The sequence below is a fragment of the Hippocampus guttulatus genome, chromosome 22 (assembly GCF_054856545.1).
Source record: "Hippocampus guttulatus isolate MCC_2025c chromosome 22, RoL_Hgut_1.0, whole genome shotgun sequence".
NCBI classification, from domain to species: domain Eukaryota; kingdom Metazoa; phylum Chordata; class Actinopteri; order Syngnathiformes; family Syngnathidae; genus Hippocampus; species Hippocampus guttulatus.
Window position 1 is genome coordinate 8,488,034 of NC_141282.1, and position 13,538 is coordinate 8,501,571.

Here is a 13,538-nt window from a genome sequence, read left to right on the forward strand (position 1 = left end):
TTTGCGCGGAGAGGAGACGAGGACGAGGAGGTCGACGCCGAAGGTTGAATGTCGTCAAAGGACGAGGACGGAAGAGTCGAGCGGAGGAAAAGGCCTAGCTAGCGCCGCTCGTCCGAGATGGAGGCCGCGCGCTCCGGTTTTCCCACGGGCCACGAACGAGCGAGCGGACGCTAGCGTGCGCCGGCGTGACCGATGAGAGGAGCCGACGGCCGACGGATGGCGCCTCGTGCGTCCGGCGCGCAAAATCTCACCTGGCCTCGGATGCGCCGGGCTCCCCCGCCGAGCGCAAAGAGCGCGTCGCACCCCGACAACACGGAACTTTGTGTCGAGTCCTCGGCCGAGGTGGAGCAAAGCATTTATTTCGAGAGGTGCCGAATTAGAATCGACATTCGGAAGCCAACGTGGACCTTGCGCGTTTCCCGTCGGCCCCGTCGGCCCCCGTGGCTTAGAAGCGGGTCGTTACGGACGCGCCCGCCCCGCCGAGCGACACAAAGTCCCCTAAGCCGTCAAATCCGTTGTCGTAGCCGAATCCGAAGGCCGGGTAAAGCGGCTCGGCGAAGGCGGCCCGGTAGGTGTGGAGGAGCGTCGGCCCCTCCGGAGCGACCTTGTAGAAGGACAGCGTGCCGCGGGGATGGTCCAGAAACACGCCCAGCCTTCCGGAGGCCGGCGAGGGGGGGGCCGGGAGCTCCAGCGTCCTGTCCCGGTGGCACGCCGAGTAGGTGCCGTCGTCGTGGCACAGCACCCAGGACGCCTCGTTGGCTCCCAGACGCACGTTCTCGCCCTCCCCGATCCGCCGGACGCTCTCGTAGGCCACGCCCACGGAGACCTTCCCCTCCACGTCCACCTCCCAGTAGCAGCGCCCGCTCAGTCCGCTCCGGCAAAGAACCTGCCGCCAGCAGGTGAACCTGGATGCGCTCGGGGGATAGCGCCGCGCCTCCAGCGTCACCGTCGCCGCGTCGCAGCCGTCCGAGAGCCGGAGACAGTCGTGGGCCGTGTCGGGGTCCAAGGCGGGTCGGCACAGATCTGAAGGAGACGGCCCGTCTCAGCCCGCTCTTTACGGCCCCGCGCCCTCCCGCGGCCGAGGTCGACTCACATTTCCGCAGGCCGGGAATCAAACGCTCTTTGCCGCCGCGGTCCAGGCTGCAGAGAGAGAGAGGCGAAGCGTCGTGACTCGGCGCCAGCGAGAGGTCGACGCCGTGGGGATCCTACTTGAGGGTCTTCAGGCCGGAGCCGGGATGCCTTTGGACCAGCGTCAAGAGCCTCGTTCCTTCCTCTCCCGGGTGGTTGTAGCTCAGGTCCAGCTCTCGGAGGTGGGCGCCGTTCAGCTCCAGAGCCCGGGCCAGCGCCGCGCATCCCGCCGTGGCGACCAGGCAGCCCGACAGCCTGCGACAAAGCGACTGGAATCGCCGGCCGCTCCCCGCAGCTCGGTCGGCGCGCTTCCTTACCTGAGGACTCGCAAGACGCAGTGGGGCTTCGCCAGTCCGGCCGAGAGGAGCTCCGCCCCGCGGTCGTACAGGTCGTTGTCGCTGAGGTCCAGCTCCCTCAGGTTGGACGGCGAGCTCAGAACGGAGGCCAGCGCCCGACAGCTGCCCTCGCCCAGCCGGCACCGGTCCAGCCTGCGCGAGACGAGCGGGAAGCCGGCGTCAGAGCCGGCCGGCCGGCCGCGGGCCCGCGGCGTCGGGGCACCTACGCCGATTCTCGAGAGGCCTTGACCACCGGCAGCAGCATCAGCAGCCCGGCGTGCGACGGCGAGTAGCGCTTGAGGTCGAAGCGACGCAGGGCTTCGTCGGAGGTCAGCAGGAAGAAGAGCAGGGCCGCCCGCATGTCCGGCAGCAGCGCGTCCGAGGACACCCGCGCCAACGCCAGGTAGGCTTGGATGTGCTCCAGCAGGGAGTCGTCCCGCAGCTCCTTCAGGCAGTAGAACAAGTTGACGTTGCGCTCCGGAGAGCCGCGCTCGATGCGTCTCTTGACCAAGAGGAGCGTTTCGGAGCGGCCGTCCCCCCGCGGCTCCCCGGGAGCCTTCAGCAGTCGGCCCAGGAGCCTCTGGTTGCACGGCAAGGAAAGGCCCAGCAGGAAGCGCAGGAACAAGTCCAGGTGGCCCTCGCCGGCGCAGGCTTTGCGGAGGGCCGCCTCGTGGACCCGAGCCACGGGCTTGCGCTTGCACAGCGAGAGGAGACCTTCCAGCGGCGGCTGGGCGTCGGCCAGGATGTTCTTTTTGTCCCGGAAGAGCCTGATCATCACGTGCAGGGCGGCCAGGTACTCCTGGACGCTCAGGTGGATGAACTGGAACATCTTGTCGGCCCGGTTGCGCTTGAGCGGCCGTATCTCGGTGAACACGCCCGAGTGCTTGGCGGCCCGCAGGTAGTCCAAGCCGCCGCCGCGCAGGTCGCTCTCGTAGAAGATCTGCTGCTTTTTCATCAGTTGCCGAAAGGCCAGCTTGGCCAGCGCCTTGACGTCCTCCGCGCTCTTCCGGCACCGCCGCTCCTCCGACTTGTCCAGTTGGTAGAGCAGGAACTCGCTGTACATCTGGGTCAGGCTGCCGGGCAGCTCCTCTTGCTTTCCGGCGTCCGGGTGGCCCTGAAGAACCACGCCGGTGATCCAGCAGAAGATGGGCACGTGGCACATGATGAAGATGCTGCGACACTTCCGGATGTGGCCGATCACCTCCTCCCCGCCCGGGAACTTCTTGCGGAAGTAGTCCAGCCTCTGGGACTCGCTGAATCCTTTCACCTCCGTCTTGCTGTCCACGAGGTGGGCGGGGATGTCGTGGACGCCGACGGGCCGCGTGGTGATCCAAACCCGGGCGCAGGGAAGCAGGTTCCTCTTGATCAGGTGCGCCAGGAGCACTTCCAGGGGGTAGGCCTCGGTCACGTCCAGGTCCGGCGAGGCGCCGCCGCCGAGGTCCAGCTTGAGGCGGCTCTCGTCCAGCCCGTCCAGCACGAACAGGACCTTGATCTCGCTGCTTTCAAAGTCGCGCTTGCCGGACGCTTGCAGCCGCACGAAGATCTGGTCCAGCGTCTCGACGCTCATGGGCTTGCTCTCCCAGACGAAGTGGCGGACCAGCCCGGCCAGCGAGAAGCGCTTGCCCTTTTCCGAGTTCATCTCGCGGAAGGTGAAGGGAAATAGCAGCTGCACGTCCCGGTCGCCTTTGCCGCTGGCCCAGTCCAGCACGAACTTGCGCACCAGGAAGGTTTTGCCGATCCCGGCGAAGCCCACGGTGAGCAGCGTGCGCACCCGCCGCGGCCTCCCGCCGGCGCTGCGGAAGATGTGGCGCGGCGCGATGGACTCGGCGGCCTCGCCGCACGTCTCCATCTGAAGGACCTCGTGCCGCTTGTCGGGGGTGGCGTCGGCGCCGTAGGCGATGTTGAGCTCGGCGTAGGCGTCCTCCATAGGCCGCTGCTCGCTGAGCTCCGCGCTGCCCTCCGGAGCGTTGACGTAGCTCCCGCGCAGGTTCTCTTGCAGCGCCCGCCGGTACCGGCCGATGACATCGTTGTCCACGGAGAAGATGCTACCTGAGGGAAGGCGAGGCCAGGCCGCGTCACGCGAAGGAGGGCCTCCGCCGCCGGCACGCGCGTCCAGCTTTCCACTCACCGCTTCTCCGCAGCTCGGTGGGCCTCCTGCGCCTCGCCGCCCCGAGCTCTGCGCAAGACAAACACCTTTACCAAAGCCGACGGGAAGGCGCGCCCGCTCCTCTTCTGGGGGGGGGGGGGGGCTATTCCAGAAAGGAGCCCGAGCTCACCCCGTCCGAGTTTCTTTACGGGCTCCTCGGCGCCGGGGTAGCCCGCTTTCTGGAATAGCGCCCCCCCCCCCCCCCCCCCGCCGCAAAGCCACGTCGACCCCGGGTGCGGTTCTCCCAACCTTCTATGTCGCGGCGCAGCTTCTGGGCCAGGTTGTGGTTCTGGATCTTCTCCAGAATCTTGACGGTCTCCTCCATGGCGTTCTCGCCGTGCTTCTTCTCCAGCTGGTTGACGACGTCCTCCTTCTCGGCGTTTCCGTCGAGGCACTTGGGGGGCAGGTGCATGTGGAATATGAAGGCCTTGAGGTCGTCTTGCCCGAGGTTGCCGATCGTTTGCCACAGCAGCTCCCTGCTCTCATGGTCCAGAGCCATCTTTCTTGTCCGCCGGCGAGAAGGTCACGCGCCGTCCCCGGCAAACGGGTGCGAGTGGCGGCTGCGGAAAGTCGGCGCATCCGTTTACCGCTACTTTTATGGACGGACCGGAACCGGAGGTCGCGAGGTCAATCGCGTGACGCCGCGCGGATTTCCCGGCAAGTGACGCCTTTATTTCCTCATTTCCCGATAAGATGCCGCCGGGGGCCAAAGTCTCTTCTCTTTACGAGCATTTCTGCAGGGCTCGCTGACGCGGGGCGGCGGCGGCGACGACTTCCCGGTCCTCGGCCCCGGCCGACGACCCGGCCGCCGGCCTCGCCGCCGACCAAGCGAGAGGCCGCACGTCGTCGTCAAGCGACCGGCCGACTTTCCGGCCCGCCGACCGACTCGCCGAGAACCGGGGGACGGATCGGCCGTCCGAGCGACCGGGCGTCCGCGGACGAAGCCGGCGATAAAGTCTGGCGCCAACTCACCCGCTTCACCGACCGAGCGACCGCGTCCGCGCGTCGGTGTCCGATCGAAGACGGAAAACTCACGTAACGTCGCGCTCTCGCTCTTGTCGTCGAGCCAAAGTCCACGTCTTCGTGGCGACCAAAGGCCACACCCCGCCCCGCGCGCGTGCGCCGTCGCTCTGCTCCGAGGTGGCGCGGAGGTCCGAGGCGAGGCGCCAGATGACGTCGACGTGCTGCGAGCGGACCCGCTCGAGGTGAGCGGATATCTTGCGCGCCGTGTCCGGTTTGCGATGATGCCGTGGAATTGCCTTGAATGAAATCGATGGCCAAATCATTCATTCGGCGGAGATGACGGCGAAGCGCCGCTTCCGTCACTCGCTCTGACATCTTGACACCAAAGTGATCGGGCCTCGGCGGGGTAAACGGCCACCGGTTGACTTTTTCGGCAAACGGCCAAAACAAAACGTGAGAGAGTGCGGAGAATTTGCGGATTCCACCAGACGGTCGTCCCTTTCGGTCCTTTTACGGACGGCCGACTGAATGAAACAAGTCGAGGCCTTTTGAATGCGTGCGCAAAGTTGTTTGGACACCGAGTTGACGCGATGGCGTGTTATGATTGTTCCGTTTGTGACCGGCAGGTGGCGTTGGAGGGCTCTCTGTCTGACAACGTCGCACCTGTTGGGCATCATGTTGTTAGGTCCCCCCCCCCTTTAAAAGGACCACTCGGGGTCGTGGCGGTGCGGTTCTGTTGAAGTCACGGCTTGGTGCTCGTAGTGGCGTTTTAGGCGCTGAGGTTTGGATTTTGATCTTTTGTTCGTGCTTTCCATCGCTTTGCGAATACGTTCGGTTCAGGCCGCCCCGCTTCTCCCGCCCGCCTGCTTTTTACCGTCGTGATTGTCCCGTTCGTGACCAACACAAATGCGTCGTCGCGCTCTCCTAAAATGGCTGTCGAAACGATGAGGAGCGAACGAGCGGTTGTCGCAAGAGCCGCCAGGTGTCGCCCTTGCGACTCTTGCCGCCACTTGTAACGCCCGCAGCCGCCTGCGGGCGGCGCCGGCCGGCCGTGACTCCGCCGCGGGCGGCGAGCGCGCGCCCGCGTCATCGAGCGGTTTGTCCGCGGGGGGCGCGGAAGGGGGCGCGGTCTCCTAAGCTCGCCGTCTGTCCTCCCGAGCGGGCGGAGCCGCGGCGCGGAAGGAGCGCTCCCCCGGCCGGGCTCGCGTGGACGTCGACCGGCTGACGCAGTGCGCGCGCGCAGGTAACTCGGCCCACGTGACCGCACCGTACCGGGCCGGCGACTCTCACCGGAGTTCGTTTCGATGGGCTCCATTTTCCCGACTCGATGAGTAGTTTGCTTTCCCGGTGGAAGCCGCGTCTTTTAAAGGCTGACGAATGGACGCTTTGCTCAAAGAACTCCGCGAGGAGCCCAGACCGATCTGCGGAAAGGGAAAAAAAGTGCCAAACCGACAAGAGGGGATTTGCTTTGATTCGAGATATTGTGGACGCCTCGTACACGAGTTGGTTCTCGTGCCATTAGTGCACCGAAGGACATTGCGCGTGGCGTACCGTGGGCGCCGAAGTAGGTGGAGTTGTAAAAATTGGGGCGGGGAGAGTCGATACTTCTCGGACTGAATTCGAAAAAGTCGAAAACAGTTCCTCGTATAATATGTGACTCATTTGACCGATGTTTTCGCACTCCCTTGTAAATACGCCCAACCGCTCTGGACAGGGCCGCGCCAAAACCTCGAACGCGCCCGTGAGTGATGATGCCCGCTCGAATGCAAATGGCGGAGGGGGAAGAAAGAAGGACAAAGAGGTGTCCAATGAGATGAAAGTTGAAAGGATCCCTCGATGATGTCGTTTTCTTGCCGCGCAGGGATGCGGGACCTCGGCGTCTTCCTCCTCGCGCTGTTCCCCGCCGCCATGATGCTGGACTTTCGTTACCACAGCAACCGCGAGATGGAGAGTTACCTCTTCCGGGTCAACGCCTCCAACCCGGACATCGCGCACCTGTACGGCATCGGCCGCTCCGTCGCAGGTACGCGGGGCTCGCCGGGTCAGGTCTCGCTCCCCCGCCCGTGACTTTGCGCTTTGCGCCGTCGTGCGACTTAATCCTAATCCCGTTTGCGTGCTCGCGGCAGGTCAACGGCTGTGGGTCTTGGCTTTGGGTCTGAGCCCCCATCGTCACGCGCTCGGCGTCCCCGAGTTCAAGTACGTGGCCAACATGCACGGGAACGAGGTGAGGCGACGGGCGCGTTCGGAGGGTCCCTCCCTGTAGACGGGTCCAAAGGGGGAGGGGGGGGGGTCGGGCAATCGATCGACAAAAACCAACGCGCGCACTTGCGAGCCGGCGCACGCAATGTCGGGTGAAGGTCCCGCGCGCGGGAGCGTTGTCCGGTAACCGTGGAAATGGCTTTAAATTGATAAGTCGCGGTCGGGCGCACACGCACAGACCGAGTAAATAAATCGGCTCAGTGGAAACTTCCAGAAAAAAAAAAAAAAAAAAGCCTTTTCACTCCCCCCGCGCAACAGCAAGAATGTGGGGCCATGTGCAAAAGTCCAAAGTGCCACCATGTGACAGGCCAACCGCGGCGGAACTGCTCAGTGTTAAGTGAGCGGTCGCCATGGCCGCCCCGTGGCATACGTGGCCAAGACGGCGGTCAGAGTTGTGGCATGGCGTGCGTGCGCGCGCGCGTGAGAGAAAAAGTGTCACAGAAGCGCCGCTGAACTCGCTGCCCTTCCGCGGCGACAAGATGGCCAGTGGTTCTCAAATGTTTTCACTCGATGGCCGCCAGGAAGCTCAAGCGTCGAACGCTCACCAACTTCCTGTTTATGTCAAGACACTCGGCAAGCGCGCATTGTTTTTGTCCGCGCGCTCTTGAGTCGCAATCACGGCAACATCCTGTGTTGCTCACCGTATGCGAGAGTGCGGATCGGAGAGCTTTTTTTTGTGTCTGAGGGGAACGTTGGCGCGCGAGCCGCCGCTTTTGCCTTCTGGTGATTGGCCGGGAGACAAAGGGGGCGGGGCCAGCCCAACGGATGTCGAAAATCGCACGGGTGTGGAACACGCACGCACGCACGCACATCCTGTGAGGCGTCACCGGGGCGACGGGCCCGTTTGGCACCGGGGCGGGCGGGCGTTGCCGTCCCAACGTGTGTCGACGCGTTTGCGGCGTTCCCGCCCTCCGCGTCTTCCTTCCGCCTTTCGTCACGTCGCCGTCCGTTCATCCGCTCTCATCCGGGCTGACTCGCGACATCACGACCCGTCGCGCACTCCGCTTGCTCGCCTGCCTCCGCCTTGTGTGCGCAAGTGTGCTAGTCACAAGTTGAATCTGTGTGTGTGTGTGTGTGTGTGAGAAGGTTCTGGGCCGCGAGCTGCTCCTGCAGCTCATCGACGACCTGGTGCGAGGTTACCGTGGCAATGAGAGCTGGGCCACGCAGATCCTGAACAGCACGCGTGTCCACTTCCTGCCCACCATGAACCCTGACGGCTTCGACCAGGCTGACACCAACTGCCGCCTCAGCCAAGGAAGGTCCACATGTGCACACGCACGCGCACGCGCACACACGGACCCCAGAAGGTTGAAGTGTCCTGTCACCGTTTCAGCCGCCCGCTTTGCCGCACACGCGATATATTGCGTCATCGTTGGGGATGTCACAACATGGCCGGCAGAAATTTGTTGCGCCGCACGCCATACTAGATCAACGGGAGACGCGCCGCCACCGCTGCGTCTCATTGTCCCGTTGCGTACGCGCCGTGACATTTCCGTTTGCGCTCACGTGACTGCGGGCGTGTGTCAGGTTCAACCGGAACGGCGTGGACCTGAACAGGAACTTCCCCGACGCCTTCGCCGGCCCGCGGGGGCAGCGTGACCTCGAGGACGCCGGTAGAGAGGCCGAGGTCGGCCCCGGCCGCCGCTTTGCGCGTGAGATTGCGCGCGTGTGTTTTTTCCCACGCGGTCACTTTGCGCGGGCAGGTCCGGGCCGTGATGGGCTGGTTGAAGACGGAGACGTTCGTCCTGTCGGCCAACCTGCACGGCGGCGCCCTGGTGGCCAGCTACGCTTACGACAACAGCAACGGCGGTGAGCGGCGCCGGCGCGCGCGCCTCGACGCGCCGGCGGCTAACCCGTCCGAGGCCCGTTTAGGTGGCGAGCTGGTGGGGCGGGCCAGCTTGACGCCCGACGACGACGTCTTTGTGCACTTGGCCAAGGTGTACTCGCACAACCACGCCAGCATGCGGCAGGGGGGGCGCTGCGGAGACCAGGGACCCTTCCGGGAAGGCATCACCAACGGCTACCGCTGGTACCCGCTGGCAGGTCGGCGTCGTCGGCGGGCGTCTCGGTCGATGGCTTCACCTCACCGCTTCCCCAAACTCGGGCCTCCCCTCCCCCCCCCCCCTGCAGGCGGCATGCAGGACTACAACTACGTGTGGGCCGGCTGCCTGGAAGTCACGCTGGAGGTGTCGTGCTGCAAGTTCCCCCCCGCCGGGCAACTTCCTGCCCTGTGGGCGGACAACAGGAAGAGCCTGCTGGCCTTCATCCGCCAAGTCCACTTGGGTAAACCGACGCGCGTGCCGCCGCGCTCTCGGGAGGGAGCGCCCTCAACCGCCGTGTGTTCGCAGGGGTCAAAGGGCGTGTGCTGGATCGCTCGGGAGCGGCGCTGCACAACGCCGCGGTCGAGGTGAGGGGTCGCCGCGACGTGCGTCCCTTCGCCACGGACAAACGCGGAGAATACTACAGGTTGCTGCTGCCGGGCGACTACACCTTCACCGTTAAGTGCGCGCGCACGCCAAGGCCGAGTTCGCGGACGCGTCCCGCGGCTCAATGGGCTTTTTTTTAACACCCCCAGGTGACGTATCCCGGCCACGAGGTGCTGACGGAGACTTTTTTCGTCCCTTACGGTCCGGAGCGAAACTCGGCCCTGACGCACGACTTCCTGTTGCGTCGTGTCACCGCGGCGACGGCCGACCCCGCGCCCTCATCCGCGCGGTCTCTGTCGACATCCGCGTGGACGCCGGCGGCCCTGGGGATGGCGCTTGCGTTCCAGGGCCTGATCAGCTGATCCGCAAGGTGCGACGCAAAAACTACTCCGAGTCTGAAAAAGTCTTTTATTTTTATTTTTTATTTCTGTTGTTTTGGGATTAATGGCGCGGTATTTGAGTATTCGTCTTTTTGGGCTTCAGTCGGGAGAGGAAAGGTCGTCTCCGCGGGCCAATTTCCTGTAGAGGCCCGTCAGCTGCTCGGGCGTCGGCCTTTTGGAGTCCGGCGTGCAGGGAATGTCAAAGTCCGACCGGGGGGGCGTCGGCTCGTCCGCCGCCTCGCGATTCTGCGACGAATGATTGGACGCCGAGGCGGACAGCGAAAGGGAAAAGTCGTCGTCGACATCATCCGTGTCGTCGACGTCGTCTTCCCGCTCGCCGGACGCTTCGGGCGTGCGCCGGCCGGGCGGCGATTGGCCGTCGAGGCTCTTCTGGCTGTCGGGGAGCGGCTCGGCGGCGAAGAAGTCCTCCCATTTGGGCGGCTCCCCCGGCGCGCTTCCCGTTTGGCGGCGCCATTTTGTCCCGCTCTCGTCTCCCTCGCTTTGCTCGTCTTCCTCGCTTTGGCCGTCCTCCTCGCTGTCGTCGTCGTTCGACTCCGTGCAGTCCAGGAAGTTACCGATGCGCTCCTCGCGGTTGGCGTCGCGCGCGACGGGCGGCGGCGGCGAGTCTCCCTCGGGGGCGGGGGGCGCCGGCGTCCGCCCTCCGCGCTCTGTCAAACAGCCAGGAGTGATTAGCGCGCGCACGCTAACGGGAGGCCAAATGCGGACGCACCGTCGGGGACGCGCCGACGCTCCGGCGGCTTTTTCTTCGGCGGACTGCCGTCAAAGAGGTCGTCGTCGCTCTCCCCATCTGACGGGACAAAGAGGAGCGGGAGAGAAGTCATCTTGACGGCGCGTTTGCGAGGTGGCGCTTTTGAGGCCCGTCTGCGTTTTGGAGGCTCGCCTCAGGCGGCCGGCTTCTTTCAAGCGCGTCTTCCGGACGGCCTTCTTTGTGGCGCGCCGCTTTCGCTTGTGCGCTTTTTGAGGCGGCCCGTGTCTCGGATGTGCGCGTCTCACCGCGGGGGGGCGTCGGCGCGGCGCGCCGGCCTTTGAGCAAGCCCAGCGGCTCGTAAGCCGAGTCGTCCCGCGGCCGCTTCCTGCACGTCGCCTGCAGCCTGCCGAAACACGGGCGCGGCGGTCACTTTTGCGCCATCCCGGCGTTTGTCGTGCCGGCGCCCGCCGGGCCACTCACATGCGCGTGACTTCGGCGAGCGTGCGCCCCATCGGGACCACGTTGGCGAAAACCCGCGCGGGTCGCAGATAGGACAGGAAGTCTTTGACCTGAAAGAGGTCGCCCGGCGTGAGCCCGCTCGCGGGGCGGGTGTAGCGACAAACGACCGTTGACGCTCACGTCCGCGCCGTCGGGCCCGCGGACGCCATCGGCGACCGTTCGGCTCGGAGTTTCAAATGAAAATTGCCAAATTCTAATTGGAACGCGCTCGTGCCAAATGCGAGTTGAGGAATCCACCGAGGTCCAATTTGAAATTTCCACCCGGAAAATCGCGTTTGAACTCTGAATTTGGAAGAGGGAAACGTGAAGTCGGACGGCGCGGATGTCCTCGGCCGAGGGAGGGAGCGGACCTCGCAGTAGGACGAGTGGAAGCTGAAACACGCTCGGAAGGCGTCGCTTCCTGATCTGCAAAAACCAAAAGAGGATGAGCGCGACGTCTCGGCGGGCGCGGCGGACCGGACATTACTTGATGAGCACGTCGGTCTTGCGCATCCTCTCGCCAAACCACATGGTGGTGGGCTTGACGCTGAGCACGCGCAGGTCGGCGCCGTCGCGGGACCGGCAGCCGCACGGCAGCCGGTCGCCGTGGAGATACTTCTGGCCCTGCCGCAAAACAATCCGTCAGCCGGCCGCGCCTCTCGGAGCCGCGCGCGCGCCTTCGCGCCCCGCCGTCACCTTCGGGTGCCGGCAGGCGTGAATCTGCGTCCGACGCTCGCCGGTCACGTAGCTCAGGATCTCCGGCATCCTCCGGAACATCAGCGGATTGTTGACGTGCACCTGCGCCGCCAAAGCGGGCGGAGACGGCCGACTCGAAGCCTCCGAGCAAACTTTGGCTCAACGGTCGCGCGTCTCGGCGGCGTTTTTACCCGCGTGTTGAACTCCTGGCCCAAGCGGGCGAACAAGTACTCGTAGCCGTAGGCCGCCTTGCAGTTGAGCCAAACCACGTGGAGGGCGCTGCGGGCGATCCAGTCGCCGGCGAGACGCAAGACGGCGCTCACGCACGCCTCCTGCGCACATGCAAGCGTGGGCGCGGTCAAGAATGACATGCCGGTGATTCCGCGGCTCCACTTGTTGCTCCCAAACGTCATGCTGACGTGGTTAGGTGGGAAATTTGGTCAACGCGGAGATGATTTATTTCCTTTTTTTGGGGGGGGGGGGGGGGGGGGTTCTTTTTCATCACTCTATCCAAGCTTATTTTTGTATTTTTCACAAAGCCAAATAAACAATGCCGGGATGCGTTTTGACGACTCGGTTGTGCGTTTACCCGGGAAGGAATCTGGTAGAAGCGCGGGTCGAAGAAGGTGGAGTCCACGTAGACGCTCCGGATGTCCTTCACCCTGCGCGGCCAACGCCCATCATGAGACGACGGCGCGTGGGAGAGGAAGGGGACCGCGGCACACGACAAGAACTCGAAGCGGACGGCGGAGACGCACCGGCTGCCCGAGTGCAGGTGCTCCATCCTGGCGGCGTCTCCCAGGGCCAGCCTGAAGTCTCCCGTGTACAACACGTTGCCGTGGCGACCTTCGAACAGGAACCTGAACGCGTCGTCGTCGTCGTCATCGGCGACTTTCCGACCCGACCTTTTTGCGGCCGCGAACCCGGCGCGAGACTTACATGACGGAGCCGGGACAGTGTCCGGCGGGGAGCAGCGTCACGACCACCTCCTCGCTCTGCGCGGGACAACATTTCACATTCTTCCAGAGTTTCCAAAGAGCGTCCGCAGGGGCGCGAGGCCGCGGCTCACCTCTCCCGACGCCTCGTCCACCAGCGAAATCTGAGTAGGACTCTCCAGCTCCAAGGGAACCTCGAGGAAGAAAAGAAACTTTTGAAGGCCTGTCCAAACACGCGCCCAAAAAAAATGTTTATTATGACAAACATTGGTGTACAAGGCCATTTTCATCGATGTATCGATACGCGTTTTGTTTTTTGCGGGAATTTGTTTTGACTCTGAAGAGTCATCAAACTTTTGCATCCCACTGTTTTTGCGACATCACTTTCATCTCGGCCAACGTTGGGGGTGTCAAAAGCGTGCATTTTTGCTCGGTCAGTCGGCCCCTAAGCCTCGAGCGACTGTTTAGTGTAGTTTTAAAAGCCGTCTCACAATGAATTTCTCCCAGAAGAGGTGTTTGCGGCTGCTCAGGAGAAGCTCTTTGGTCACCAGTGAGCAGTACAGTTTGACTCGACGGCTGAAAAACATCACAGCAAATCAACACAAGATTATGCCGGATGCAAGTCATCAAGTTATCGCGAGTCTTCCTTCTCCGTCGTCATCTCTGGACCGATCGGGTCCACACGAATCACCTGGAGCGCAGTCTTCTCTTCAGCTTGGGTGCTTTTATCCCTCTCATGTGATCTGACGGCGAAGAGGGAAAACAAACAGAACATTTTGGAATGTAGGCTTTCGCCCCCCCCCCCCCCCCGACTAGCCTAGCCTAGCCTAGCCTCGCTCACCCTTGTGACAGTGCGACAAGAAGTAGGCGCGCGCGTGCAAGTTCTCATGATCGAAGCGATCCAGAGAAATGTACGGATATTCCTTCATTCGACCCGGAAAGGAGCTCATGTTTGTCCGTGACGCGGAATGACAAGAATCAAGCCGGTGTCGATGTCGACAACGTCGTTTGGCCGTCCCGCCCGAGGATGGAGAGCCGGAGAGCGTTCTCCTTCGACAGCTGT

General features: G+C 63.7%; 3 protein-coding genes across 13 annotated transcripts; 1 reads left to right on the forward strand and 2 right to left on the reverse strand.

Annotated features, from left to right (window-relative positions):
* Positions 1–338: 338 nt before the first annotated feature.
* LOC147186485 (NLR family CARD domain-containing protein 3-like) lies at positions 339–6,011 on the reverse strand. The gene is made up of 9 exons (XM_086102667.1): positions 5,863–6,011; positions 4,645–4,868; positions 3,859–4,169; positions 3,592–3,639; positions 1,691–3,512; positions 1,446–1,616; positions 1,210–1,383; positions 1,094–1,140; positions 339–1,023 (listed from the first exon to the last, which is right to left on the reverse strand). The coding sequence occupies exons 3-9, from the start codon at positions 4,106–4,108 to the stop codon at positions 446–448; spliced, it is 3,090 nt and encodes a 1,029-aa protein (XP_085958793.1). The 5' UTR covers positions 4,109–4,169; positions 4,645–4,868; positions 5,863–6,011; the 3' UTR covers positions 339–445.
* Positions 5,950–12,285, forward strand: cpm (carboxypeptidase M). Of its 5 annotated transcripts, XM_086102682.1 has the most exons (12): positions 5,950–6,136; positions 6,287–6,313; positions 6,434–6,595; positions 6,699–6,796; positions 7,918–8,090; positions 8,359–8,458; positions 8,535–8,640; positions 8,704–8,874; positions 8,962–9,114; positions 9,180–9,328; positions 9,407–9,627; positions 12,138–12,285. In XM_086102682.1, exons 1-11 carry the CDS (start codon positions 5,950–5,952, stop codon positions 9,617–9,619), a joined length of 1,539 nt encoding a protein of 512 aa, XP_085958808.1. In that variant the 3' UTR covers positions 9,620–9,627; positions 12,138–12,285. The 5 variants fall into 5 exon arrangements, with proteins under 5 accessions (XP_085958808.1, XP_085958807.1, XP_085958810.1 ...); XM_086102681.1 differs by having other exon boundaries at positions 8,359–8,640; positions 9,180–9,297; XM_086102684.1 differs by lacking the exon at positions 12,138–12,285 and having other exon boundaries at positions 9,180–9,333; positions 9,407–9,554.
* dclre1c (DNA cross-link repair 1C, PSO2 homolog (S. cerevisiae)) lies at positions 9,652–13,460 on the reverse strand. Of its 7 annotated transcripts, none has more exons than XM_086102676.1 (15): positions 13,317–13,460; positions 13,167–13,218; positions 12,967–13,051; positions 12,610–12,669; positions 12,480–12,535; positions 12,299–12,400; positions 12,130–12,202; positions 11,732–11,872; positions 11,541–11,642; positions 11,332–11,468; positions 11,216–11,270; positions 10,827–10,915; positions 10,671–10,749; positions 10,368–10,479; positions 9,652–10,305 (listed from the first exon to the last, which is right to left on the reverse strand). In XM_086102676.1, exons 1-15 carry the CDS (start codon positions 13,423–13,425, stop codon positions 9,737–9,739), a joined length of 1,821 nt encoding a protein of 606 aa, XP_085958802.1. In that variant the 5' UTR covers positions 13,426–13,460; the 3' UTR covers positions 9,652–9,736. The 7 variants fall into 7 exon arrangements, with proteins under 7 accessions (XP_085958802.1, XP_085958800.1, XP_085958798.1 ...); XM_086102674.1 differs by having other exon boundaries at positions 10,368–10,445; positions 10,652–10,749; XM_086102672.1 differs by having other exon boundaries at positions 10,368–10,445; positions 10,539–10,749.
* Between the last annotated feature and the right edge of the window lie 78 nt (positions 13,461–13,538).

Excerpts from the sequence above, each read along its gene's own strand:
- LOC147186485 (XM_086102667.1), bottom strand. The coding sequence starts at position 4,108 with ATGGCTCTGGACCATGAGAGCAGGGAGCTGCTGTGGCAAACGATCGGC. Across the intron at positions 3,513-3,591 it reads CACCGAGCTGCGGAGAAGCG|GTAGCATCTTCTCCGTGGAC; the intron begins GTGAGTGGAAAG and ends GCCTTCCCTCAG. Across the intron at positions 1,141-1,209 it reads TCCGGCCTGAAGACCCTCAA|CCTGGACCGCGGCGGCAAAG; the intron begins GTAGGATCCCCA and ends CTCTCTCTGCAG.
- cpm (XM_086102681.1), top strand. The coding sequence starts at position 5,950 with ATGGACGCTTTGCTCAAAGAACTCCGCGAGGAGCCCAGACCGATCTGC. Across the intron at positions 8,641-8,703 it reads TTACGACAACAGCAACGGCG|GTGGCGAGCTGGTGGGGCGG; the intron begins GTGAGCGGCGCC and ends AGGCCCGTTTAG. Across the intron at positions 9,298-9,406 it reads AAACGCGGAGAATACTACAG|GTGACGTATCCCGGCCACGA; the intron begins GTTGCTGCTGCC and ends TAACACCCCCAG.
- dclre1c (XM_086102670.1), bottom strand. The coding sequence starts at position 13,425 with ATGAGCTCCTTTCCGGGTCGAATGAAGGAATATCCGTACATTTCTCTG. Across the intron at positions 12,670-12,966 it reads TCTTCTGGGAGAAATTCATT|GTTCCCTTGGAGCTGGAGAG; the intron begins GTGAGACGGCTT and ends TTCTTCCTCGAG. Across the intron at positions 12,401-12,479 it reads CACTGTCCCGGCTCCGTCAT|GTTCCTGTTCGAAGGTCGCC; the intron begins GTAAGTCTCGCG and ends CGACGCGTTCAG.